General features: G+C 38.1%; 1 protein-coding gene across 1 annotated transcript in view; it reads left to right on the top strand.

Annotated features, from left to right (window-relative positions):
* HS3ST1 (heparan sulfate-glucosamine 3-sulfotransferase 1) overlaps positions 1 to 25,975 on the top strand; it is a 42,020-nt gene extending 16,045 nt beyond the window's left edge. The window contains exon 3 of the mRNA XM_072620241.1: positions 24,633 to 25,975. Within this exon, the coding sequence (XP_072476342.1) occupies positions 24,755 to 25,702 (948 nt within the window). The 5' untranslated portion in view covers positions 24,633 to 24,754 and the 3' untranslated portion in view covers positions 25,703 to 25,975. The remainder of the gene's footprint in view (positions 1 to 24,632) is intronic.
* The last annotated feature ends 441 nt before the right edge of the window (positions 25,976 to 26,416 follow it).

The raw sequence follows: 26,416 nt of genomic DNA, 5'->3' as shown, positions 1-26,416 counted from the left end.
GAAAAAACAGAGACAAATAGAGGTTAAGTGACTAGTCGATAGGACCTTGTTTGTACCACAATTTGCACTTGCTAGTTTACTCCAGACCAGTAAATGTCCGAGGTCAGATTTGAACTCAGATCTTCCTGACTCTAGGGCCAGTGCTCTATATACCATGCCACCCTCTGCTTCAAAGAACACTGGTAATAGTAAAGAAGCTCTACACTCAGATTCCAACTCTGATGCTCAGTGCCTTTCATTGTCTTGGGTAGATGGCTTAGCCTCTCTGAGTCTCAGTTTCCTCATCTGTAAAAGAGTGATAATAATTCTCATAATATTTACTTTACAGGGTTACTGTTGGGAAAGTGCTTTCCAAATACTGAAACATTATGTAAGTTAGACTTGTTATTATTCATGGGTAAGATATATTGGAGTTTTTCCATTTGGCCTAAGAGTCCAAATCCAAGATCAATGTGTGGAAAATTCAGAAGCATATTGGGGATCAATGCCTGAACTATTTGTCTAAGAGAAATCTAATAGTGGAAATGACCATGAAAGGTTGCCATGGACTTCCCATCACCAAAATTCTTTAAATGAAGCTTGAGGACCAGCTTGTTGGGAATGCTTTTAAGACAATTTATGTTTAGGTAGAGTGTGTAGGCTCCCTAAGTGGATAAAAGAATTTTGTCTTTACATATGGAAAGGAGATCAAAAGCCATCTAATCTTACCATCTCATTTTATAGCTGAGGAAACTGACAGGCACAACACAGTTAAGTTACTTGCTCAAGGTCACCAAGATGTATAGTAAATTGCAGTTACAATGAAGCAGCTATGTCCTCTGATTTCAATTATCTATGCAAATGATCTCTTCAATTAAAGTAAGGCAGACTGGACTGGATTAAAAGCAAACCTCCAAGCTCTCAAAATTCCCCTGGCTTTTAAGAAATTTCTTTAGAAAAAAAAAATATATATATATATGTATACGTATATTGTAATGCTTCCATTAAACACACATCCATACACACTCCAACATACCTACACTTCAAAATTTGAGAGAGATGCATTGAAACTTAAAATATCATTATGGGACATGGATCAAATAATACTGAACTGAAAATAATGTAATCTGACTGAATTCTAACTGGTATTTCTTACTGACAAGTCACCTAACATCTATGGGTATCAGTTTTCTTTTCTGTAAGCTGAGGGCATTGGACTATGTTGCCAAGGGCCTTTCCAGCTCTAAGTCCTCTGATCCTATTCCAGTAATCATTTAGTAAATATGTGTTGCGTACCTAGAATGTACAAGGTACTGTGGCAGATTCAGAGATGAATAAAACATAGCTACCACCCTTAGGGAAGCTATAGCCTTACAGAGGTAGGACAATGAATTCATGTTATATAGACATGAATGTACTTTAATATTTCAAAAGGTCTAGGATTTATTTTTAGTTTGGGGAATCCTTCCTCTGATCATTGAACTAGCCTTTATTAAGCACCTACATTCATATATTGTCCTAGGCACTAGAGATTCACAAACAAAGTCAAAAAACATCCTTGCCTTCAAGGAGCTTCTGTAGTTTAAAGAAAGACAACACACATAAGGTACACATATGAGTATGCACAATATATCAAAATTACATACAAGGTGATTTGGAGAGAATGTAAAAACTAGAGCTTGTGAAAAAGAAGGAATCAGGAAAAGACTCAAACCAGCTGGTTCTGAGATGACTGTCTTCTGGGGCCAATCTAGCTAAGTTTGGAAAAGTTGATCGCTGGAAGTTGGCCATCTGGTAATGGTTTTTTTTTTTCAGCCATATAAACTCATAAGACCTATGTCTCATAACAAGATTTATAATGTGGGTTACTTGAGGAGATTCAATCAAATTTCAGTCATTGTGAGTGATAGTAATTCCTTGAACTTGAACTTGAATTAGTTCCATAGTTCATTGAAGAATTAAAGTAAATAAATATCTTCTATGAAGAACAGAGAATTTGAGTTCCCAAAGTTGAATCTGTGGAAACAAAATGAGAAAATCAACAGCAATTTATGGAGATTAATGATAGAGACCTAATCAGGCCCATCGTCTATCTCAAGGTTATTGAGTGACTAAGGATTACTTCTCAACAAAAATGCAAGGTTGCAAGAAGTGAATAGAATCGGTGCTGGTTAAGGTACAGATTGACTTTTTATGGCTCACATCTATGCAACTTAGTTATGCTTAACAAAGTTGATTTTTCCTTACAACAACTCTTTAGGTAGGAAAGACCATACAAAAGTGGAATGGACCATTTTTGGAAGATATCATTTGAGATCTACAAATAGATACTGGACCTGTCAGAAAGATACTGTTGATTGGATTGTGCCATGAATTGGACTAGATGACCTTTGCAAGTACTTTCCAAGTCTGACATTCTTTGATTATCATTCAGAAAAGAGAGAAATCCTTACAGATTAAAGTTGTCAGGAAAAACTAAATGCAGAAGGTGGCACTAATCCTGTAAGCAGAAAGGAGTAGGGAAAGCATTCCAGGGAGGATGTTCTGGGTGAGCAAAGGAAGGACCAAAATCTGTTCCAGAAAAATTGGTGCCTAGTAATAGTTTTAAAGGTCTGAGAATGAAAGGGATCAGATCAGAGAAGACCTTCAGTGTCAAGCTAAGAACATCGTGGTACACCCTCTAGGCAGTGGAGTCATATAAGAATGTTTTTTGTTTCTTTTTGCAAGGGAAGGGTCAAAGTGATGTTTTCGAAAGATTAAACGGGCAGCTACTTGAAGGATAGATTGGAAATAGGGACCAGAGGGTGGGGGGTGGGAGTGGGGGATTTGGGAGAAGAACATGCTTGTTCTGAGGTTACTGCAATGGTCCAGATGAGAGATGATAGGGGGCATGAAATCAAACTGGGGAAATGGAAACAAAGGTATGGTTTCTAGTGATATTACAAAGGAAGAACTGCTAGCACATAGTAACTGATTAGATATGGAGTAAGGGAAGCAGGGACCCAGGATTATTCAAGGCATCTCTCCTTGGCATCCCTGAGTGGTGTTTTTATTAACAGAAATTAGGACTAAGCCTTGAGAGCAAAGAGATTTAGGGCTTAGGAAATGGAGTCGGGTGTGCTGGGCATTAAAAACAAACAATGATCTTGGACTAAGACTTAAGTTTCAGTCCTGACCCTGCCAGGAACTTATTTGTGTGTGCCTGAGGAAATCACTTCCTTTTTCTGTGCCTCAGCCTTCCTATCTGCGGACTGAGTTGGTTGAACAAGATAATGGCTAAGTTCCCTTTCTTCTCTGACTCCATGAAGGACTTAATTATTACCTTAATGAGTTTCCTTCTGGAGTATGGAATCTATGGGTTGTTCCTAAGAAAAAAGAATCAGACTTACAGGTTGTGTAGATCCTACTACACCATAGTCCCTTGCAATGTCCTATTTTCATGGAAATAATTCTTTATCCTCTCCACTCTTGTCTGAGATTGTAAATGCTCATTTTCAGAAATAGGATTTTTCTCTTTTAAAAAAATAAGGTAAAAAATAGTGGTTGCCCTTTCCCAATCTTCAAGCACTTTCCCTTCTCTTTACATCTCCCTCCCATCCACGCCCCCCCCAAATATAGTTAATGACTTTATGATAGCATCAGGCAATTCATTAGGAAACCTCTGATGCATGTCATCAGCCTCCCCTGCTTTAAACAAATTCATGTTTGAAAAATAATCAGCAACTGCTTCTTTTCTAATTTTAATTGCACTTTATAATCTTCCATTAAAGTCAATGCACAAGCTAATTGTCTCATAATAGTTGTCCTTTTAAAAAAAAATTAACACACACACACACACAAATAGACATCCAATGACTATCATTGTTATCTCTACATTCTTTCTTTTCCTCTCTAAGACCAGGGAAATGTATTTCAGGTTCTTTTGTATGACATAAGACAAAAGAGCATTTTCCTTTTCAGTTAAGGAACATACGATGTGCCAGGCAACGTGTTAAATTATGGGAATACAAAAACAGTCCAAAATATGGTCTCCACCTTCAAGAAACTAACAATCTAGTGAGGAGGACAACGTGCAAACAACTCTGTATGTACAAGAGATAGACAGTGTAAAAATGGAGGCAAACTCAGAGGGAAGGCATTAATTAGCAGCACAGAGACTGGAAAAGGCCTGCTACCGTAGGCGAGATTTGAGCTGAGCCTTGAAGACATCTTGTTTTCTTTCTTAAAAGATACAACTTTCTTTTCATCTTGAAAGTCAAAATATAAAATGAATAACAAAAAATAACTGGAAAATCCAGAACACAATGAACAGAGAAAGCATAAAATTGTGTCCTTTTTTTTTTTACTTTTTCCATTTCACAATATTACCGATATCTTTGCTGATAAAATGTGCACACTCTTGTCTAGAACTCCAGATAAGGATAATATAGCTTCTGTTCAGTCTGTTTATTTAGAAAATGATAATTCCATGATTCACTTTGATCAAAATGCTCTTTAATGAATCAAACTTACTGGAAAGTTTTTTCCTACTTAAGCAGTTGTTGAAAAGTCATGGAGAAAAAAATATCTGATCACATTCTTTAAATATCCATTTAACTTATGTGTCTCTAAGAAACCAGCCTCCTCATTTATTTTGTGGAGTCTCATGAGAAAGACACCCCTGCCCCTTTACATGCTGGTCCTTCTCTGGGGCTAGACTCAAGGACCACGTGCTTATAGGGGAAATGAAGGTGATTTTTAAAGAAGTTAAGCAATTTGGCAGATTGGCTATTAAGAGGCTACTTTTACCAAACACACTGCAGTAAGTTTTATTCTTTTGACACCTCAGAGAACTTATTCTCAGGGAAGTCTCATTCTAACTGACAAATTGCAATACCTCATGGTGTATGTTAGCTTCATTATTACATTAATGGCCTTGAGAAGGTAGAAGAGTAGTGAGATGCAATGAAAACTTAGCTCATTCTCAGAGTTATAACCCTGGATGTATATGTATTGTTATGTAGCATCTGCCTTTCATGGGTAGCTTATATGGGACATTATACGGCTGAAAGCCTCCATCCATCCTACTGTCAAATCCTTTGGACTTGAGACAAAAAATTACAGTTTAAAAATTCTTTCATGTCAAGGACATCCAACTGCCCCCCATTTGTGTTCCCTAATAAAAGTTTGTTCTTCACTTTTTAACAAAAGATGAGAGGAAGATAATGACAAGGAAAGAATAAATATATATAGTCAGTTTGAAGAACACGCTGCTAAAAAAATGTCAGCTGATGTCTCTGGAATGATCAGTAAAAACCCATCTAAATTCTAGATTTCCTTTCCAAGATATGCTTTGATAGGTAATGGGTCCAGATTTACCCTTTCCCTCACCCCTACCCCTTTCAGTAGGCACTTATAATTTTTTTTAATCAAATACATATGCTGCCCATTTGGAATTCTTCCTTAGCTGATGATGATGATGATGATGATGATGATAAGTAGCTAGGTGGCTCCGTGGATAGAGTGTTGAGCCTGCAGTTGGTAAGACCTAAGTTTAAATCTAGGCTTACTAGCTGTGTGACCTTGAGCAAGTCACTGAATCCATTAGCCTCAGTTTCCTCATCTGTAAAATGAGGTATTGGTCTTGGTGGTCTCTTTGGTTTTTTGTCATTCCAAACCTTGATCTGAAAGTATGGACAAGTTGCTTCATCAATCTGAGCTTCAGTATACTCATCTGAACATAGAATAATACGTGTGCTTAAACCCATACTTTATTATTATGAGGAAAGCATTTTTAAACCTTAAAGTATAACGCAAACGTTTTCTGTTGTTCTTTTTGCACCTGGTCTATGGAACTTTGAATGAAGGATGCCACAATTTGACAGGCCTTATTATTGTTCACAACTTGAGATCTTATTATTTTTTCTTGATTTGTTGAAATGATTGACTTATTTGGCAAAAATCTGAATATTTGATCTCTGCTTTGCTAGTATTCTGATTATCTCATTGTTATCATATAAAAATTTACGGTTTATGAAATGTTCTATGAATAATAGCTCATTTTATCCTTATAACAGGATTTTATCGAAATGCTCTATTAATAATAGCTCATTTTATCCTTATAACAATGTTATCCTCATTTTACACAAGAGGAATTTGAGAGAAGGCAGGATTTAAGTGACTTGCCCAGGGTCACACAACTAATAAGTGTCTGCGGTAGAATTTGAACTTAGACCTTTCTGGCTAGACCTGTAGGTCTAGCACTCTGCTCACTATATCACCTACTGATCTGTGAGTGCCCAATGATTGTTAATAAATTACAAAGAACTGAAAATTATGGAATATTAAATTTGGAAGGGATCGTTAGATAATCAATTCTAAACTCATCATGTTACAAATGAAGAAATTGAGCTACAAATCATTGAAGTGACTTATCCAGTGACACATGGCGAGTGACTGGGAGAGCCCAGACTAAAAGCTAGATCTCTCTCCCAAACCAGTGCTCCTTCCATTATGTTACACTTGCCCGGAAGTTACATTAAGGGGAGGACATTACATATAGTTCTACTTTATTTGGTCCAAATTAGTTAAATTCATCCTTACCTTGATAAGATTTACTGAAAATTGCCAAATATCCATTTCCCATAGGCACAACCCATAGTATGTACTTAGTAAATATTTACTGAAAACACCATTGATTTTCTTCTCTTTCTATCAGGTTGGATTCGATAATTAATCAGTGACTGTAGACTTCATTAAAAAATATACTTTAAAGAAACTTATGTCATTAATAGAAATAACAAATGTAAATGAAGCTGATAATTAAAATTGTTTTGTGTTCCTATTAGATGCGATGAGAAATGATTAGAATTTCAATTAAAAGGGGGATAAAAGAGGTTACCAAATTGAAGGTTAGGTGAAGTGTAAAGTCTAACATTAGGTGTCATCTATAGAATTTTAAGATTGAGTAGTTCTCAAGGCAGATGTTAATTGTTTTACATAAATTAATTTATACAATTTTAAACTTAATTGATAAATTGAAGCTTTGTTAATTTTATAGATGTTGAAGCCTTAAATTGAAGGTGTTGTATCAGACAAGATTACTTCATGTTTTATTTGCTGCCACCTGCTGGAAAGAGTTTTTATTACAACCCAGCTCTATTAGGTTGATGAGGAGGAGGAGTTTTTTAAAAATCTTCCAACTGGCTCCTTCTGAGGTTGCTGTTTCTGTCTGTGGCATCAACAGTCTCCTATATCCAAAATCTTGGGGAACTGATTCTACTTCTTAAGGTAGTCCATTATGCTTTTGGATAATTCTGACTCTTAGGAAGTATTTTTCCTCCTCACATCTATCCCCTTTACATTAAGCCTACGTTGTGTTTTTTTTTTCCTTGGCAACTTCCTTTTGCTCCTTTTTCCATCCTCTGAGAAAGAAAAAAAATATTCTATTCCCTCTTCTATTGAACAAGTCTCCAAATACTGAGGAATAGTTATCACAGCCTTCTAAGTCTTCTGCTTTATAAATTCATATTTATAAGATCATATGGCATGATATTAAGATGCTTTACCATCCCACTTACCTTGCTCTGTTAACTATCTAGTTTATCCATGTTATTCTTAAAATGCAGTTCCTGGAGATGAATATAATACTCTAGTTGCAGTCTAGAAGCTGCAGAAGCCAAGAAGGATATTACCTCTCTGTTCCACACACTATACCTCTCAATACAGTCTAAAAATATCATTAACTTCCATGGTTGATACATCACATCGAGTTGCATTCCTCTAAGACCATGAGATCTTTTCCAGACAAATTTGCCATTTCCTCCTGCTTTGTACTTGTGAAGTTAGTTTTTGAACCCAGCTGTAAACTTTCATTTTTATCCCTATTATATTTCATCTCATTAGATTCATCTCAATGTTCTAGACTATCAACTTCAATCTGGATCCTGATTCTTATCATCCAGGGTACTAACTTTCCCTCCCAGTTCTGAGTCATTTGCAAATTGAACAAATACACTGTCTGAATATTGATATAACTGTTGTTGTATTAGTTGTGCTTTCCAGTCATGTAACACAGTCTTGTTGCTTTTGCCTCCATATTTTCTTGAATATGTCCTATTTAATTCTATTTTTATTGCTGTGACCCTCATTACCAGCCAACAGGACATTGCCTTTTATTGGGCATCCCATCACTTCTGTAACAAGCCTCCTCTTTAGGTGTTCTTCTCAATTTTCCAGTCCAGTCCATGATTCACAAATATGTGCCTTTTCATGAGGATCTGTTCCTATTAAATCTCTGCTCAAATCCTTTTAATGGGTCTCTATTACATCCCAAATAAAATTCAAACTTATATCATTCAATAGCAATAGAGAATAAGTTTGTGTAATTCTTTTTCAGTGTGTGTACATACATATGTAAATTTGGAGATGAGTGGGTAATTAATGTAGACTTCATAAGTCATTTAGTCTAATGGATATTGTTCTTCATTCTCGAAGGGGACCAAAATGACATCACTATGATAAAGGCAAGTTTCACTGTGTCCAACTGTCAGACCAATATGAGCTTGGAACATTCCACCACAAGTTGGATACATGTCATCCACGTGAAACATTTGGGGTAGATTCTCTAAATTTGTGTATCCTACATTTCCTTTGAGCTGTTTCAATTCTGCTTTGATCATAGAACACAACACCCTCTCTGATGTGGGTACACCATGCTGAGCAGTCCTGTGCCAGTGTCTCCCATGTCACACAATCAGTTCCAAAGCTCCTGAGAGAGACCTTGAAAATGTCTTTGTGTTGTCTCTTCTGACCACCATGTGATCACCTGCCCCATCTGAGTTCTCCATAGAGTAGTCTTTTTGGCAAGTATATGTTTTGCATTCGAACAACATGTCCAGCCCATCAGAGTTGTACTCTCTGAAGCATAGCTTGAATGCTTGGCAGTTTAGTTCAAATAAGAACTTCTGTGCCTGGTACTTTATCCTGCCAGGTGATCTTCAGAATCTTCCTAAGACAGTTCAAATGGAAGCAATTCAATTTCCTGACATGGTGCTGGTACTAATACTTATTTTACAGATGAAAAAACCTGAGACTGAAAGAAGTTATGTGACTTATCCATGGTCACACATATAATAAGTGGTAGATTATAAATTCAACGTCATATCCTCAGACTTCAAATCCAGCATTCTTTTCACCGTACTGTGTTTGTGTATTTGTATTAAAAAGGCAGTATAAAATAGTAGAATAGTAGAAATAGCCTTGAAGCTAAGAAGATCTGGATTCAAATCCCACCTCTAATGCATTAGCTGTGGAAATCTAGGCAACTCAGTTAACCTTTGATGCCTTAGGCCACTCTCTAAGAAGACAGAAATTTTGAGATCATGCCAACTGACTGAAAAAAGGTGGTTTCCTGTTCTGGGATTTATGTATACAAGGAATTACAGACCCAGTTCCTATTCTTATGTTGTGTATACATGTTCTATATAGTTAATATATAGACATGCATATATGTGTTTGTATGTGATACACTAAACACAATTATGTAAAATTGCACACATATAGTTATACCATTTGTTATTATACCTCTCCATATGCCTAGGCTTAAAATCAAGAAATTTTGGGTTCAAATCCTGCTCTAACATTTACTAGCTGCCTAAGTTTGAACAAATCTCTTGATGTTGATTCAAGTACCTCCTTTGACTTTCTCTTCTAAGGAGGGGGGAGTTCTGCACATGAAGTGGTCACACAGACCTTGTATGCTCACTCACATGTGGATAGCCTGAGGCGTCCCCAGATTTGGACCAATGTAGCCAGATACAAAAGAGAACATGAGACACTGAGTGCTGTAGGGTTCCTCAGGTGAGAGGGATTCCCCCAGCAGCCTCAGCCCATGTTTGCTTTGCATATTTACCGTCAGCTAAGACTCAGGTATAAAATTCATTGACCCTTGTGCATTTGCAATTAAATATATTGCACAGGCTCATATTCATGCTGAAATTAAATAGGATTGTGCATTTCAGAGGACTTTTATATCTGAAAGTTTCCAAATTCAGCCCAGCCTCAAGCATGTTCCATAACAGCACAGGCAGAAATCAGTCCTGTCTGGCAGCTGAAGCATGCCCGCCCACCAGCACATCCCCATTCTGCTAAGCAGTGTTAGGTAATGAGCACCCCAGCCCACCCTCTTCTCAGGTAACTGTGTCAGTCCTTGACAATGTCAGCATGTTGGTTTCTCTGATGTAGGATTTATTTAGGTCACCACAACCCAGGTTACAAAATATCTGAAAATGAAAATGGGTAATTCAGAGCTCCTCTTTGTGTATCTTTATGACCTCCCCACAGTAGAGCACCTTTGGTTAAAGCCCCCTAGGAAAATATTTTCAAATGGTTTCTGACCTGTCATTAACTTTAATTCTTCCAGGACACAGACCGTTGTCTACTGGGAGCATTTAATAACTCATTCGGGTCCAGAAAGATTACAGCCAAAAAGCTGTTCATATGTAAAAAACAAACAAAAAAAACCCTCAGAGTTCTTATAAAATATACATTTTAGTAATTTATTTTTTTATATCACTTCCATTTCCCAATATATTTCCCGATTTTCCTTCCTAGAGCGCCAACTCTTATGATGCAGAATAAAAAGATTTGTTTTAAGTGAATCAAAACTGAAAAACACATTGAATAAATCTGCCACTGCCTGCACTGGTCCTCACCCCTAGTCTCCTATTTTTGCAGAGTGGGTCAGGCTTGGTTATTTTATTTGGGCAGTTTTATTTCAAGTGTTCTCTTGGCATTCTTTTTATTTACATTGGGTCTGACCATTGTGTCCTGCCTTCCTGGTTCTACTTACTTCACTATTCATCATTTCATAAAAGTCTTCCCATGTTTCACTCTGCTGATTTTATTCATTGTTTCTTAGTGGAAAGTTATGTTCCATTCCATTTGCATGCTGTAGAGGTTTTTAACCTGATGTCCATTCACTTGTTTAAAAAAAAGAAAAGCTTGCTAAGTGTATTTCCATGTAATTGGTTTACTTTGCAGTCTCATGTATTTTTTTTAATATATTTAGAAACAATATTCTAAGGAGAATTACATGGGCATCTCCAGACAAGCCAAAGGGATGCGTGGAGTTTACAACACACACACTGTTTCTCTCTCTCTCCCTCTCTCTCTCTCTCTCTCTCTCTCTCTCTCTCTCTCTCTCTCTCTCTCTCTCTCTCTCTCTCTCTCTCTCACACACACACACACACACACACACACACACACACACACACACACACACACACACATACATACACACACTGGTTAAGAACCCCTGATATTTGCTGCAGCTTGTCCAGTTATGTCCCAATCGATAGCCATCTACTATGGTTCTACAACTTTGTTAGCTACCAGAAAAAGAAAATAATATCACCATAAATATTTTAGTATATATGGATCCTTTTCTTTTTACATTGACTATTTGGGGAGTGTATGGCTAGTTGTAAGAATGAGAAATATGGATCAAAGGGCATAGGCATTTGAAGTTACTTTCTATTCACAATTCCAACCAGTCGGATGGTCAACAAGCATCAGTTAAGACCATACAACATTCCAGGCACTGTGCTAAGTGCTATAGATATAAAAAAAGATGAAAATATGGTCTCTTCCCTCCGGGAATTCACACATCAATAAGAGACAATATAAATAACTGTATGCATTGTATATATGCATATATGTTTGACATATATGTGTAATGTTCTTGGAAGGCAATACAAAGGGGGAAGAATTAGCAGCAGAGGGCACTAGGCAAAAGTTTGTAGAAAAGGTGAGATTTGACCTGATTCTTAAAGGAAGCTAGGAATTCTAACAGGAAGAGGTGAGGAGGGAGAGAATTCCAGGAAGGAAGGTTAATGAAAAAGCTTAGAGTTTAAGATGGAGTGTTGTGTATGTATATATAGCTGGATTATAGAATAATAATAGTGAACTTTTATATAATACACATTATTTCATATATATTATCTCATTGCATTGTTATAACGACTCTGGCAATTTTTATCGCCCAATTTTACAAATGAGAAAACTGAGGCACTATTTAACTGACTTGCCAATAGCAATACAGTTAGTTAGGGCCTGAGGTAGGTTTCAGACTTAAGTCTTCCTGATTCCAAGTCTAGCACTCTATGTACCATAGCACCTAGCTGACTCTGTTAATAGCTAGCACTTATGTATCACTTTAAAGATTGCAAGGCACTTTACATATCTCATTTGATTCTCAGTATATCCCTGAGGTAGAAGCTTTTATTACTCCATTACCCCATTTTACAGATTAAGAACCTGAAGCCCACTGGGTTTAAATGGCTTTCCCAACATGGTCACACATTTAGTGGCTATGTGAAACAGGATTTGAACTCAGGTCTTCCTGACTCTAAGTTCAGCTCTCTATCTATCACACCAGCTCTCTATCTATCACACCCCCTAGCTGCTTCTAATATGTGGAGAGAAGTAAATGTTAATCAGCCTGAGAGGGTAGGAAGGGATCCATTTTTAAAGAGCTTTAAATATCAGATAGCATTTTATATTTGATCTTGGGAAATATGGAACGATTGGAGTTTTGGGGGAAAAATGGGGTGACATGGTCAGACCTGTACTTTAGGAAGATGGCTTTGATATCTGAGTGGAGGATGGATTGGAGTTGGGAAAGATGAGTCAGGAAGACCAACCAGGCTATTATACCTATCTAAACATGAGGTGATAAAAGTCTTCATTATGATGGTGGCTATAAGCAGTGTTGAATGTATAAAAGTGCATGTGCTTGGGAGATGTGAAACTTAACAGCAGTTTGGATATGTAGGATCAATGCAAGTGAGATTAAAGACTTCCCCCTCTGGGAGAAGGTGTTGTCCTAAGAATGTTGGGTGGAGGAGAGGAAGGAAATGTTTGGGGGAAAGTATAATGAATTACTTTTTCTTACATATGTTGAATTTGAGGTGGTTATGGAATAGCCAAATTGAAATGCTGAAAAGGAAATTTACATTGAGGGATTTGGAGTTTAGTAGAGATTAAAGCAAAACATGCAAATGAAAATCATTTGAATAATGATGCCAATTGAACCCCCTGAGAGTTGATGTGTTCACTAAGTAAGAGGGTGAAAAGAAGAGGACCCAAGACAGAACCTTGGGGAAAACTCATGGTTAACATTCATGACTTGAGTGAATATCCAGCAAAGGAGACTGACAGAGTGAACAGAAAGGTAGGTGAAGAACCAGCAGAGAGTAGTCTCAGAAAACCATAAGGCTGAGAGAGTCTCCAGCAGAAGCTCATCAAGAGTGTCAAAAGCAGAGACATTCAAAACAATCAGGAATGAGAAAAGACCATTCAACTGACCAATAAACAAACAGCTGATGACTTTGGAAAGACCAGTTTCAGTTGAATGGTGATGTCAAAAGCCAGATTATAGAGAGGCTAGAAGTGAATCAGAATAAGTTTAGGAATCTAGTATAGATGGTTCTCTCAAGCAGATTAGATAAGAAAAGTAGAAGAGATATAAGATGATTCCTAGTGGAGATATCAAGTGAGGGTCTTTTAAGTAAAGAATAGACATGAAAGGAGCATGTTTGTATGTAGCACAGAAGCAGCCGATAGTGAAATACTGGAGACTAGAAGGAATATGAATGTGATAGAGGGGACAATCTGCTGAAGATGACAGGAGAAGATGGGACCAAGGGTGCATGTGAAGGGCTTTGCCTTTGGAAAAATAAATAAATAAATCTTCATGTAAGAAAGAGGTGAAGGAGGACACTGTGGAGAAAAAATGTCTGAGTGATGTGAGATAAGGAGAAGCAGAGAACACTGAGTTCTTGGCTAAATATTTTTTTTCAATGCAGTATAATGCAAGGTTTTCAACTACAGACCTAGAGGGAGGGCATGTGATGGGAGGCTTAAGGAGGCTTGTCTAGTCTGTTTTATTGATCTACTTTTATTTTTAAGCTAGTGCCAAATTGTTTTGACTATAGGTTTGAGATCTATGAGTGATATTATTTTGTTCCTCCAAATGATGAAGTGTTCTTTTTACTGTGGAATTTAAACATAATAGGAAACAGTAATGCAAATTCATGATTTCCCCAAATCCACTGAAACTGATACAGAACGTCTGTACTGAGGGAAATGATAATCCCATTGTACTTTGCCATGATCAGGTCATAGGTTCGAGTTGGGGTACCACATCCTAGGAAGCTGGTGAGTGACCAGAAGAAGGGCACTAGAATGGTGAGAGGAATATTCGCCATGTCCTAAGAGGATTGGCTGAAAAATTAGAAATGTTTTGTCTGAAAATGATAAGACTTAAGGGAGATAGCATAGTTTCTTCATGTAACAGAAAAGAGATTAGACATATTTTGTTTAGAGCCACATAGAAGAAATAAGATCAACAGATAAAAGTCTCAAAGAGATGGATTTAAGCTTGATGTTAGGACAAATCTCCTGCCAATTAGATTTATTCAAACGCTATATAGGCTGCCTTGGGAAGTAGTGGGCTTCTCTCTCATATGCATTCAAGCAAAGGATGATGGAAGAGTACTTGGCAAGGATGTTACAGACAGAATTCATGATTTTTTTGGATGTCAATCTAGATTCCATTCCCTTTAATAAACATTAAGTACATTTTACGTGTTATAGCATTGTGGAAATCATGTTTGATTTGGAGTGAGAAGACCTGAGTTCAAATCACCACCCTGAGAGTTACTATTTGTGTGACCTTAAGGAGCCACTTAACCTCTCTAAGCTTTGATTTCTTCTGTAACAAAAGGATGTTGGCCACTCTTGACCTCTAAAGTCCCTGTTGCCTCTAAATCCATAATTCTCTGGTCCTGTGTTCAAGTCATTGTGACAAGTGCTGAGCATATTTGAGATGAACAAAATCTCTGAACTGAACATGGATTCAACTAGTTCCTGTAAAAATCGCAGCAGTCTTAGGACTACAAGTTGACCAAGGACCTCGGTGAAGACCAATGTCTGCTTGCCTGCTTCCCCCTGGGGTCAGCTCACTCATTGCTATCACCTCCAGCACCTTTCTCAGGGTGTCCCCATCTCTCCACATAGCTCGACATAGTTGCTCAAGCTCCTGAACCTATGCGTTTTATTTGGGCCCTCATGTTATCATTTAGAGCAGTCATGGTCCGTTCCTGTCCTTTATTTCTTTTCCTAGTATGTCCATGCCTTGGGTCCAGAATTGTGTCGTGGAAGATGGTCAAGTTGTAGAGGAGGAGAATCAAGGTGGCCTCAGGTAGGAGGTAGCACATCAGTTGGGTTTTGAGAGGAGGGCAAACATTCAAGGAAAGACAAATAACTCGTCCATTTCAGCCATAAGAACAGCATGAGCCAAAGCAGAGGCAAGAGATTACAGGAGAATGTGTAGATCAGAGATGCCATTTGGGTGGTATATAGAATGAGAGGGGAGTAATACAGGATAACTGGGCAAAGATAGTGATGTCACCTATAATGGACTTGGACTTCATTTGGAAGTGAATAGGGAACCACCTAAGAGATATTTTTGTTTCTGTTGTTGTGTTTAGCTTAAGTAGACCATTAGGAGGTGACAGAAAAGGGTCCCTACCCTCAAGGAGCTCTCTGTTTAAAAGGAGAAGATGGACGGACAGAGGGAATTTTCACATAATCCTTTTAGGATTGAAGAGGAAACAGCTAAACCTGACTTAGTATTCCAGATGCTGAACATGATGGAAACTCATTAAAATTGTGTGGCCTGACCTTTGAGGTCATGTAGATCCTGAACTGAACCTCTTCCTACCCCTAGCCCAATTACCATAAGGAAATCCAAACCAAACCGAATGTCAACATTTATTGAAGAGTGTCATCTGTAGGCAATTTTGAGAAAATAAATATTTATGCAGCTCTTAAAATATCAATGTCCTTTCTGAGACCGACAGGCACCAGCCAAGGCTTTTGTTTCCTGCTTTCTGGGTTACAGAGATGACCTGGCAAATACATCCCTTTGACACATTACAGGAGTGATCTTAAGCAGTCATGCAAAGATGGAAAGGGAGATACTTCTGACTCTTCTAAAGATTAGCAGTAGTGGCCTGTATTTGCCCAGAAGGATGACTTGATAGGAAGGGGCAGTTCTATTTTTACCTTGTCTGCTTTCAAGTAGAGTGCATGGCCCAGGAATTTAAAAATAACTTTTACTCTTATGTGTTAGAAAAGAGGCCAAATTTGAATGATGATAACAGGATGAAAAAATGAAGCCAGTCATGTGGCAATAAAGCAAGATGGTAGGTAAGTGGACTCCCAAAGCGCAATGTCAGAAGGATGAAAGAGAAGGCTTCAGCACACTGGGTGACCTCTGCAGCAAACTTTTGGGAGGACAAGGACAGGAACAAGACACAGGATGGGGACGGATGGGTTGGCTACAATTTTCATGATTAGAGAAGCTTCCAAATTCATGAGATCACAGACTTATTTGAGTCCTTAACGATGATAGAACATTGCAAAGACTGAGGGGCTCTTGAAGGCCTTTTACTTTAACTCTTACCTCACATAGGAGTTCCTTCTAAAAGAGATGCTATATGTAAAGATTACCAGGCCTTGCCATCCAGCTGACCACCAAAACCTGCTGTATGACTGTTGTCCCCACATGATGATGTGAGCTCCTTGGAGGAGGAGACTATGTGATGGCCTTCATGTCCCCCAGTGCTTACTTAGCACGGTGCATGTGGTATAATGAGTGCTAAATAAATGCCTATGGGAAGGGGGAGGGGAAAGGAGTATGCATTTATGTAGTGCCTACCATGTGCCAGGCACATTGCTAAACAGTTTTAGAGATATTAACTCATTTAATCCTCACAACACCCCTGCAAGGTAGGTATTATTATTATCCCAGCTGTAGAGTTCAGGAAACTAAGGCAAATAGAGGCTGAATGACTTGCCTAGTTTCACACAGTAAATTTCTGAGGTCCTGTTTGAACTCAGGTCTTTCTGACTCCATGCCCAGTGTTCCATCTATTGCACCACAAGCTAGTTGCTGTGGACTAACTATATCCTCAGTGCGTAGTGTTTTGAATATACTAAATAATAATGCTCTTGCTTTTTTTCCTCATTTCTCCCCTTCCTTTTCCCTCTCTTTTCTTTTTCTTTCTTTCTTTCCTTTTTTCCTTTCCTCCTTTCTTTACTTTTTTCTTCCCCTCCCTCCTTCACTTCCTCCATCCCTCTCTCTCTACCTTTCTCTCTCCTCCCCTTTCTCTCTTCTTTGCTTCCTTCATTCCTTCCTTTCTTCTTTCCTCCCTCCCCCTTTCCTTCTTTCCTCCTTTCCTTCTTTTCTCCTCCCCCTCATTTACTTACTCCATCCCTCTCTCCCTACCTCTTTCTCTACTCCCCTTTTTCTCTGCCTTCCATCCTTTCTTTCTTCCTTTTCCTTCCTTCTTTCCCTCCTTCCTTTCATCCTTTCTTCTATTCATCCTTTCTTCCTTCCTAGTTGTGTCCTTTGTTTATGAGGTGGTCAGGTTGGGCTCCTGGCCCTGGCCTTCATTTTGTGGTGTCATATTAACCAGAAAAAATTAATGGTTGGAGAATTATAATAATTTTGATATTTTAATATTTTTATGGATCCATGATGTGGATCCCCAATGTGGCTTCCCCTTTAAAAGGTATAGATCACAACCTGACCATCCCTTCTTATTCTATATAATTCTTGCTTCTAACCTCCCACAGTTCTATCATAATGAGTCTACCTAATGTCCTGGAGCCCATTCTTGCTGTCTTTTAACATTGCAATGAAAGAGAACTTGACCTTTGTCCAGTACTTTAACATTTAAGAAGTCCTTTGCTCACTAAGGTCCTGTGAGGGTAAAAATTCTCTGAGTATTCTTATTTTCACTGCACTTATGGGGGATCTGAGGGTCAGAGAGGAGAAGTGATTTACTTAGTCATCCAGTGAGTAAGTTGAAGGATCAGTAACCAAATCCTACTTTTCAAATATTAGGGGTGTTTGTGTGTGTATGTGTGTGTGAGTACGTGTTTTCTACTTTACACAGAGCATCTTGTGGCTATTGTGAAAGGGGGTCAGGGTGTGAAGCCAACCTAAAATTGAACTGAGGATCCTATATAAGATAAAGCTACCCCAAAGTCTTAGTTCAATTTTTAAAAACTATACAAAATATTTAATATCAACATAGTAATATTAAATAAACTATTTTAAAAACTCTTGGTTTTAATAATTTTAAGTTATTAAAACTTAAAGCTACCCTTTAGGGACACACCATATAAACCACCTACTCCTTCTACCCAGTCCTCTCTTCCCTGAAGGTAACAGTTCCATATTCAGACTTGGGACAGTGGAACATCTAACCATGTTCTGTTTTTTTCCCTTTAAGAGCATTTCTAGGTACTGCCGTTAACTCATAGCCTTGGTTTCATTGGACAACACCCTTCCTTCACTCTAAGTAGTTTAAAGGAGTTAAAAATGCAAAGAAGTAAAGTCACTGGCTCAGGGTCACACAGAAAGCAGCCTCTAAGGTACATCAGAACTGTGAAACTTTAGTATAGAGAGCTGTGCACTCACAGGTACATCAGACTGTCCCTTCCTCCGGGTCACGCTAGTGAAATATTCATTTTGTTCTAATGCACATTCCTGTGTGAGGCAGATGGAAAATTGTAGACATAATTACATTGGAAATCCAGTTTCAGATTGTAGATTAGATAATAAAAGAGACACACACACAAAAGGTCTCTTTGTTCATGGGGGTTATTTCCTTGCCTTTCTATGGTAAAATATTCAGCTGGATAGTAAGCATTTGAAGGTTCTCTGCTTCTTTTACTCCCTCTTCCCTTCCATGTGTATTTGGCACCTAATTAACAGCTCCCCAAGGGTGTTGAACCATGTGATGAATGTAAACCAAGTGTGACCAAAGGCAAGGAATCTTGTCTTTTGAATTATTGAAGCCCAACTCTAGGCATCCCTGCGGGTCCAAGAAAATCCAACCCCCTCTTCTTCTCCCCTCTGTTCCCTACTCTACCCTTAAAGACAGAGACAAAGCACAATTATGGAGATTACTCATATTTGAACCCATAAACCTAGCTACCAACTTAGATTTACCTTCTCTATTGTCTTATGCCTTTGGTATTCAAAAAAAATTACAATAAGGATTATAGAGATGCTTATGATAAACATAATCTTATCAAACTAAACTTGATAAACTCCTGTTTAGAAAGTCAGTTGTTGATGGCCCCCAGGTCTACGTGGAAGGCTTCTTTTTTACTCCTGGACCTAGGTATCACTCCAAACCTAGACACCCTTCATTTATGTAGAGAGGAGATCAGTTTAATGTGGCTAACTCCTTCATATTTCATAAGGCTTGACAACATATTTTCCACAACAGCTGTTGCAAAGCATTTCTTCTCTCCTAAAGCCCCCAACTCCTCCCACTTTCCACTCAGTAAACAGAAGTAATTATTATAGGATGGTAAAGAAAGAAGTCAGATTGAAATAAAGGGAGGGTTGACTGGGTGGGAGAGTAAGTAGATGCAATGAGTACAAGTTTCTTCAAGTTTGACAGTGTGGGGGAAGAGAGAGACAGGATGATGGATTGAGAATGCAGCAAATCCAAGGAAGGTTTTTGTTTTGTCTACCTTTTTGGTCTGTTTATTTGCCATTGCTGTTTTTAAGATACAGAAGTACTGATCATATTTGTAAACTAAGTGTAAGGAGCCAGTAGAGAGGATGAATTTGTAGAGAAATGGGAGGGGAGAATGATCCTTGATGGGGCAAGATCAGGAAGGTATGTAATTGAGCACATGGGTAAATTTCTTTAGCCTGGGCAAGGAAGACAGATAGCTGAACCTCTGAAACCAGAGGGAAAGAGGACAGGGTGGATTGGGACACTGAGAATTTTGAAGTTTGTTAAAATCAGATGGCCTTGGTCTTCGCCTAAAGAAAAAAGAAGACTAGTCTCTAAGAGTTAGCTAGAAGTGAAAGGACTTATGGGTTTGTAAGAGATCAGGGAAACTTCAGAACAGCTGTTGTAGAGAAGGTGCTGCCAAAACTTCTAAAATTTGAACAAGATAGCCACAATAAACAGACCTCTTCCCTATACAAAGGAATGGTTTTATGAATTGTATTAAAATGCTTATGGAAAAGGCAGGGCAGATTGGGGGGTGGGGAGTGGAATAGATCATTAACCATGAACAAACTGATTTTCCAAACTCAGGTTAATTAAGTTTGGTTGGAGTAAGGATTGTATGGAGACAGATTTTTAAGTAGCTTGCACAGACCTGACTAACTTTCACGTAGTAATCCATCTTGTGACAGTGTGAACCTCTACCCTCTTTGTTACTATTTTCATTGACAGCCAAAGACGTAGGAAGGTTTGCAAGTCAATCTAAGTTAGCAGTTAGGTTTTTGGGTTCCAGTGTGAGTGATTGCCGAAACTGAATTTTGTCTCTTCCCATATGACTGGAGAGGGTAGGAGTGGGGAGCAGAGTATTTTCTTTGACTTATTGGGATGCCTTTAATTGAGTTTTGATCATTCAAAAGAAAGGTTTACTTGTTCATTTGGTTTGCAGAGCACTTTATGTACTTTATTTCAGTTGAGCTTCATAACCCCCAAGGAAAGTAGATGCTCTTATAATATCTCCCTTTAGAGAGAAGGGAACAGAACAGAAGCTGTGGGAAGATTCTGCCTTTTCATCTCCAGCAGGTCTGTAACTGAGAACCTCTGCTTCTACCTCAAATTACCCCTCCACTGCCCCTCACCCCAATTCCTGTTCTACTGCAATCGAAATGGGAGGGAGGGGTAACAAATCAACCTCACCACCACTCCTCCAAGAGTGTGGTTTCAGTGGAAATTATGGTGGAAAGCAGACAAGGTCCAAAAGAGACAGTCTAATTGGGAGTACGCTCATGAGGCCACGGGAGGAGATGACATACTTTCCTCATGTCAAAGACATGGGCTTGTCAAGGACCTGCCAAGATGTGAACTCTAGTTTCTTCCTTAAAATGGAAAGATCATGCCCCTCTCCCCCCAAACATGTTGGGCCTAAGAACAAAGCCCTTGTCTCTCATTTCCTCAAGTAGATTACTACTCTAATGCTTCAGTGCCCAACCTGAGACTTTGTATTTCATAGACTTATAATGCATGTCAATTTTTAATTAGAATTTGATTTGGTCAAATGATGTATAGCATGGGAATGAAGTGGATGTAAGTGCTCAAGAAAATTTTGCAACAATAATTATGATTGTCATCATCATTATAATTGATATTTATGTGAACACATCTATATGAATGTTAACAGATTTCCTAACAATCCTGTGAGATGTATATCACAACTACAGAAAGGTCAATCAATTTTCACATTTTCACATTCAGCACAGCTAGGATTCAGGCCTCCTGAATACAGATCCAGGACTCTTTCTACTACTCCATATTAATCTTTTAAAATGCTTCCACCACTAAAACCTGGGGTTCATTCATTCAATATATTTTTTGTTGAGCATTGGTTATGTATAATTCACTCTGCCTGGAACTAAGGATCAAAAGATAAAAGTTACACATTCCCCAAACTGAAAGGGTTTGCATTCTCTTGGTGTGATGAACATGGATGGATTAATGAAGAGTACCAAGTCATTATACCAAGTATAGCAAATATACCATTATACCATTATGCCAAATATGCCAAGTCATTTCTGGAGAGGAGGAAACTGGCAATTAATGGAATCATGAGAAAGAGTCAGAATGTCCACCTCTATCACTGTCAGCAGTCCTGTCTTTGATGGAATTCTTTTCCTTATCAGTCTATCATGTTACATAAGAATTTTTTATCTGTATTCACCCTTAGTGCCTAACAGAGTGCTTTGTATATTGTAGAAGCTCAACAAATATTTGTTGAAAGAGTGACATAAGTAGTTGGGAATAGTTCTCAGGGAATCAGTGGAGTATACTGCAAAGGATAAAGCATGTATTTTGGTAAGCAGTATTTGTAATTAACTCTTTCAACGGATAGGACAAGGTTAACCATAGACTGCTCAGTTTAGTCATGCAGACAATACTCAATTGTCTTATCCTTTCTCTAACAGTAATCTCAGAGGTAGCTCTAAGCAAAAATATAAAAATGATTGTGCTGACTGCTAATTCTGCTGTCATATCAACACAATGCAAAAATAATAGATTCATTTGGCCAGTCCAGTTGACCTGAGCTTTAAAAAGGAATGCAGTTGGACTGAATGGATCAGTTGTTCTGTTGTTTGAACTCAGTGGTCAATTCATTTAAAATGCTTGTAAACAGAAGGCCTGGTCTTATACCTATAGCAGCAATGTGTCCCCAGCGTTCTGGGACAATCGCCATTCAAGAAAAGAAAGCAACATGGTTTTACAGAAGACGCGTCATTTGTCAGATGACAAGTCCTTATTTAGTTTCACTAAATGTCATCATGATATTTATGGTGCAGTTTTATCAACTGTTCTGGCCTCACCACAGTATTTTTTTTGTTTATTTTAAATTTTCTAATTAGAGAATTATTCTAGATCATCTCCAAGGTCTCTTCCTGCTCTAAAGGTCTATGATTCTCAAAAGGCGAACATTTCTTTAATTGCATGGCTGCTTAATATACATTCAAAAATCAGCAAACCAAATTTGTATAATAGAATATTAGCCCTGCTGGTTTGATGACAAGATAGGGCCTCCTAGGTTCCATTTTCCATTTGTACAGTTTGAAAAATTTTTACTCTAATGAAGCAAATTTCAAATCTACCTTGATTAATGATGATAATAGCTCATATTTGGGGAGTGCTTTACAAAGTGATTTCAAATATATTACCGCATTTGATTCACACAATGGCTCTCTAAGGAAGACAGGTATAGGGAAAGGAACTGAAATGGAAAATGGACCTATAATTAAATTAAAATAAAGAACTACTGGATAAGGAAACCTCTTCTACCAATGCAGGTTGATACTTTACAGTCTTAGAGAGCTTCCTAAAGCCCTGAGAGCCAGCTTGTGTCAAAGGCAGGGCCTGAACCTAGGTCTTCCTGCCAAGTCTAATGGCTGCCCTTTTGCAGGAAGGGATGCAGACCACATTTTTTGCATGAGAAACCAGGTTCAAAAAGATAAATAGATTAGTAGTAAGAGACCATAAACTGAACCTAACATACATAAATTATACATGTATATATATATACATATATATGCATATATACACACACATGTATATACATGTATTTATGTATATGTATACATACCCAAGTGTACATATGTATGCATACATACATTTTTTCCTATGTTTCAGAACCAGGCAAACAATATATTCAAAGACTACAAAAATGCAAATAGAACAAAAAAAACAAAAAGAAAAACCAAGCACTGCAGATTTATCCTGACCAAGCTTAGCCTCAAACAGCAGATGAGAAATTGCCCTCTCCCCCGCCTTGACAGAGATAGGGAGGAAACATATATACTGTTAGAATTGGTAGATGTGTTGGTTAGTTCCACAAAACGATTTTCTCCTATTTTTTCCCCTTTGTAGGAAGGTAATTGTTCACTACATAGAAGCAAGGGAAAAGAAGGTGATACGCAACCAAATATGTCAATAAAAATTTAAAAATAAACTTTTCAACTCTTCAGAGCATTATGCCGTTGTATTCTTGTATCACAATTTAACTATTTTCCAGTTGATGGGTAGATGCTTTGTTCCCCATTCTTTGCTATCAGAAACATGATACTTCTTTTTAATTATAAGGAACTAAATAGAGTCCCTCCTGTTCACAGGGAAAATTTCCCCCTGACCCCATAAACACTACATTTTCCCTCTTGTATCAAAGTAGAACCATCTGATATTTATATTTTATAATTATGTAATTTACATAAATTATATAAAAGGAGAAGTTACCAAGTTTGGTAAATTCAAGGAACTTGGGATAGGACAGGAGGAAGGAAGGAAAAAGGAAGGAACGAAGGGAGGGAGGAGTGAAGGAAGGAAGGAAAGAGAAACCTAGTATGCTGCAGTCTGTATTCAGACAACATCAGCTCTTTCTCTGGAGGCAGATGGCAGTTTTCATCATAAGTCCTTTGGAATTGTCTTCCACCCCTATTCTTAAATAATAAGATTAAGTTTATACAAATATTCAAGGGAAACAGTCACTAATAAAAATGTTTACTAATGAAGATCATTGACAAACAATAAACACACAAGGAATGAATAATTACTAGTGTGTGACATTCATACTTAATTGCATTGAATATTACTGATGGTGTTAGCATTCCCTTGTACAGATGTCGTTGCCAAAAATGATCTATGATACCCACCCTGAATAGCACAATTACTGATATCATCCACAGCTTCTATTAGCTACCACAACCTGTGTCTGGTCATCTCTAAATAAGACTCAACAGATAGATATTGGAGTTCATTCCGAGTCCTCTTAAGAACATTAATACCATTGTTTTAAGTATGTAACCAATACAGTGTTCTACAATGCTAAGGCTAGAAGAACTTGAAGGACACTGAATGTCAAAACTGGACACACCCTTTGAAGTAATCAAATCAAACTCCCTTGTTTTACAGATTAAAAAAAAAGTATGGCCAGGAGAAGGGAAATTACTTTCCCCAAAGTTAGTTATTTTGGCAAAGGTATTAAGGCTTCGCTTGCATTTCACAGACTAATCTCTGTCCTATTCTCTTTTCCAGTAATATCACTGCTTGCCAGATATATGTGACTTGAACAAGGAGGAGCTGTGTGAAGGCCTTTCTATGCAGCAGTTGCTTCATGACCCCTCATCCAGTTGAGTGAAGCTAGACCAGTGTCCACCATGACAGTACTTGTTCTGGGAGCAGTGCTGCTAATCCTCCAACCACAGCTAGTGCCTTCTCATCCTGCTACCAGCTTGAAAGCAGAAGTCCCTTCTGAAGCTGCGCAGAAAGAGATGTTAAGGAAAGGCTCTCTCAAGAGTGACTTCCAAGATGGTGCTCCTTTGAATGGATCTAGCCAGCGGCTTCCACAAACCATCATCATAGGTGTGAGGAAAGGTGGTACCAGAGCCCTATTAGAGATGCTTAGTCTGCACCCAGGGATAGCTGCTGCTGAAAGTGAAGTCCATTTCTTCGACTGGGAAGATCACTATGGAAATGGTCTTGAGTGGTACCTTAGCCAAATGCCCTACTCTTTCCCTCATCAGCTCACTGTGGAAAAAACCCCTGCATACTTCACATCGTCCAAAGTGCCTGAGAGAGTTTATAATATGAACCCATCCATCAGACTGCTCCTTATCCTGAGAGACCCCAGTGAGCGAGTTCTGTCTGACTATACTCAAGTGTTTTATAACCATGTGCAAAAACACAAACCCTACCCATCCATTGAAGAGTTTCTCATCAAAGATGGTGAGCTCAATGTGGAATACAAGGCAATAAATCGGAGCCTCTATTACTTTCACATGCAAAACTGGCTCCAGTATTTTCCACTAGATCACATTCACATTGTGGATGGGGATCAACTCATTAGAGACCCTTTCCCAGAAATAGAAAAAGTAGAGAGGTTCTTGAAGCTGTCTCCACAAATCAATGCTTCAAACTTCTATTTTAATAAAACAAAAGGCTTTTACTGCCTACGGGACAGCGGCAGGGACCGGTGTTTACATGAATCTAAAGGAAGAGCACACCCTCACGTGGATCCCAAATTACTTAACAAACTGCATGAATATTTTCATGAGCCAAATAAGAAATTCTTTGAGCTCGTTGGCAGAACATTTGACTGGCACTAGACTACCAAGCAAGGCTCTGAACCTTTCTACTCTAAGTTCTGGTGTATGTCTAGAAAAGACAAATGATAATAATAATAACAAAGGGCATTAAAGTTATAATTTATTTGTAAAATCCATAAATTACTTATGTACAGTATTAGATTCACAATTGCCATATATACTAGTTATATTTTTCTACTTGTTAAATTGAAAGCATTTTGTATTGTTTTTCATGGTTGTTAACATGGTGTATGATGTCTCTATATGAAGGAACTAAAATATTTCACTGCATAAGATTGGCTAGAGACTGTGTTGTCCTTCTCAGTATAAAATCCATTTGTCCCCAATACCTGAGGCAACCAGCAGTTTGAGACTGCAGCATCCAGACCCCTTTATTACTTTCCAATGGAAAATTGCTTGTGCATTATGTTTCTCAATCTGTTTTTTCCCCCTGCAGTTCTTTTAATTTTTAATGCCTCACTGTGGTCATCAGATTTCTTTGACTTGCCTCATAAAATAATGTATCTTGCCTGACATGCCTTATTATTCGCAGAAGTAGCACTTTTTCCCAGACTGAAATGAAATTTGGCAAATATCTGAGTGTGGGTCTCAACCTTATGTAAACTTTGTATGGATGACAGAGCATCGCGTAAAAGCTGACCTTTTGAGGTCAACGGTCCACTTTGGCAGACTCCTGAAGCCTATGATCCCTTTCTCAGAATACTGTTTTTAAAT

Source organism: Notamacropus eugenii, chromosome 6 (genome assembly GCF_028372415.1).
Source record: "Notamacropus eugenii isolate mMacEug1 chromosome 6, mMacEug1.pri_v2, whole genome shotgun sequence".
Classification (NCBI taxonomy): Eukaryota; Metazoa; Chordata; class Mammalia; order Diprotodontia; family Macropodidae; genus Notamacropus; species Notamacropus eugenii.
Note: the sequence above shows the minus strand (reverse complement) of the source record. Positions and strands in the feature narration are given on the sequence as shown.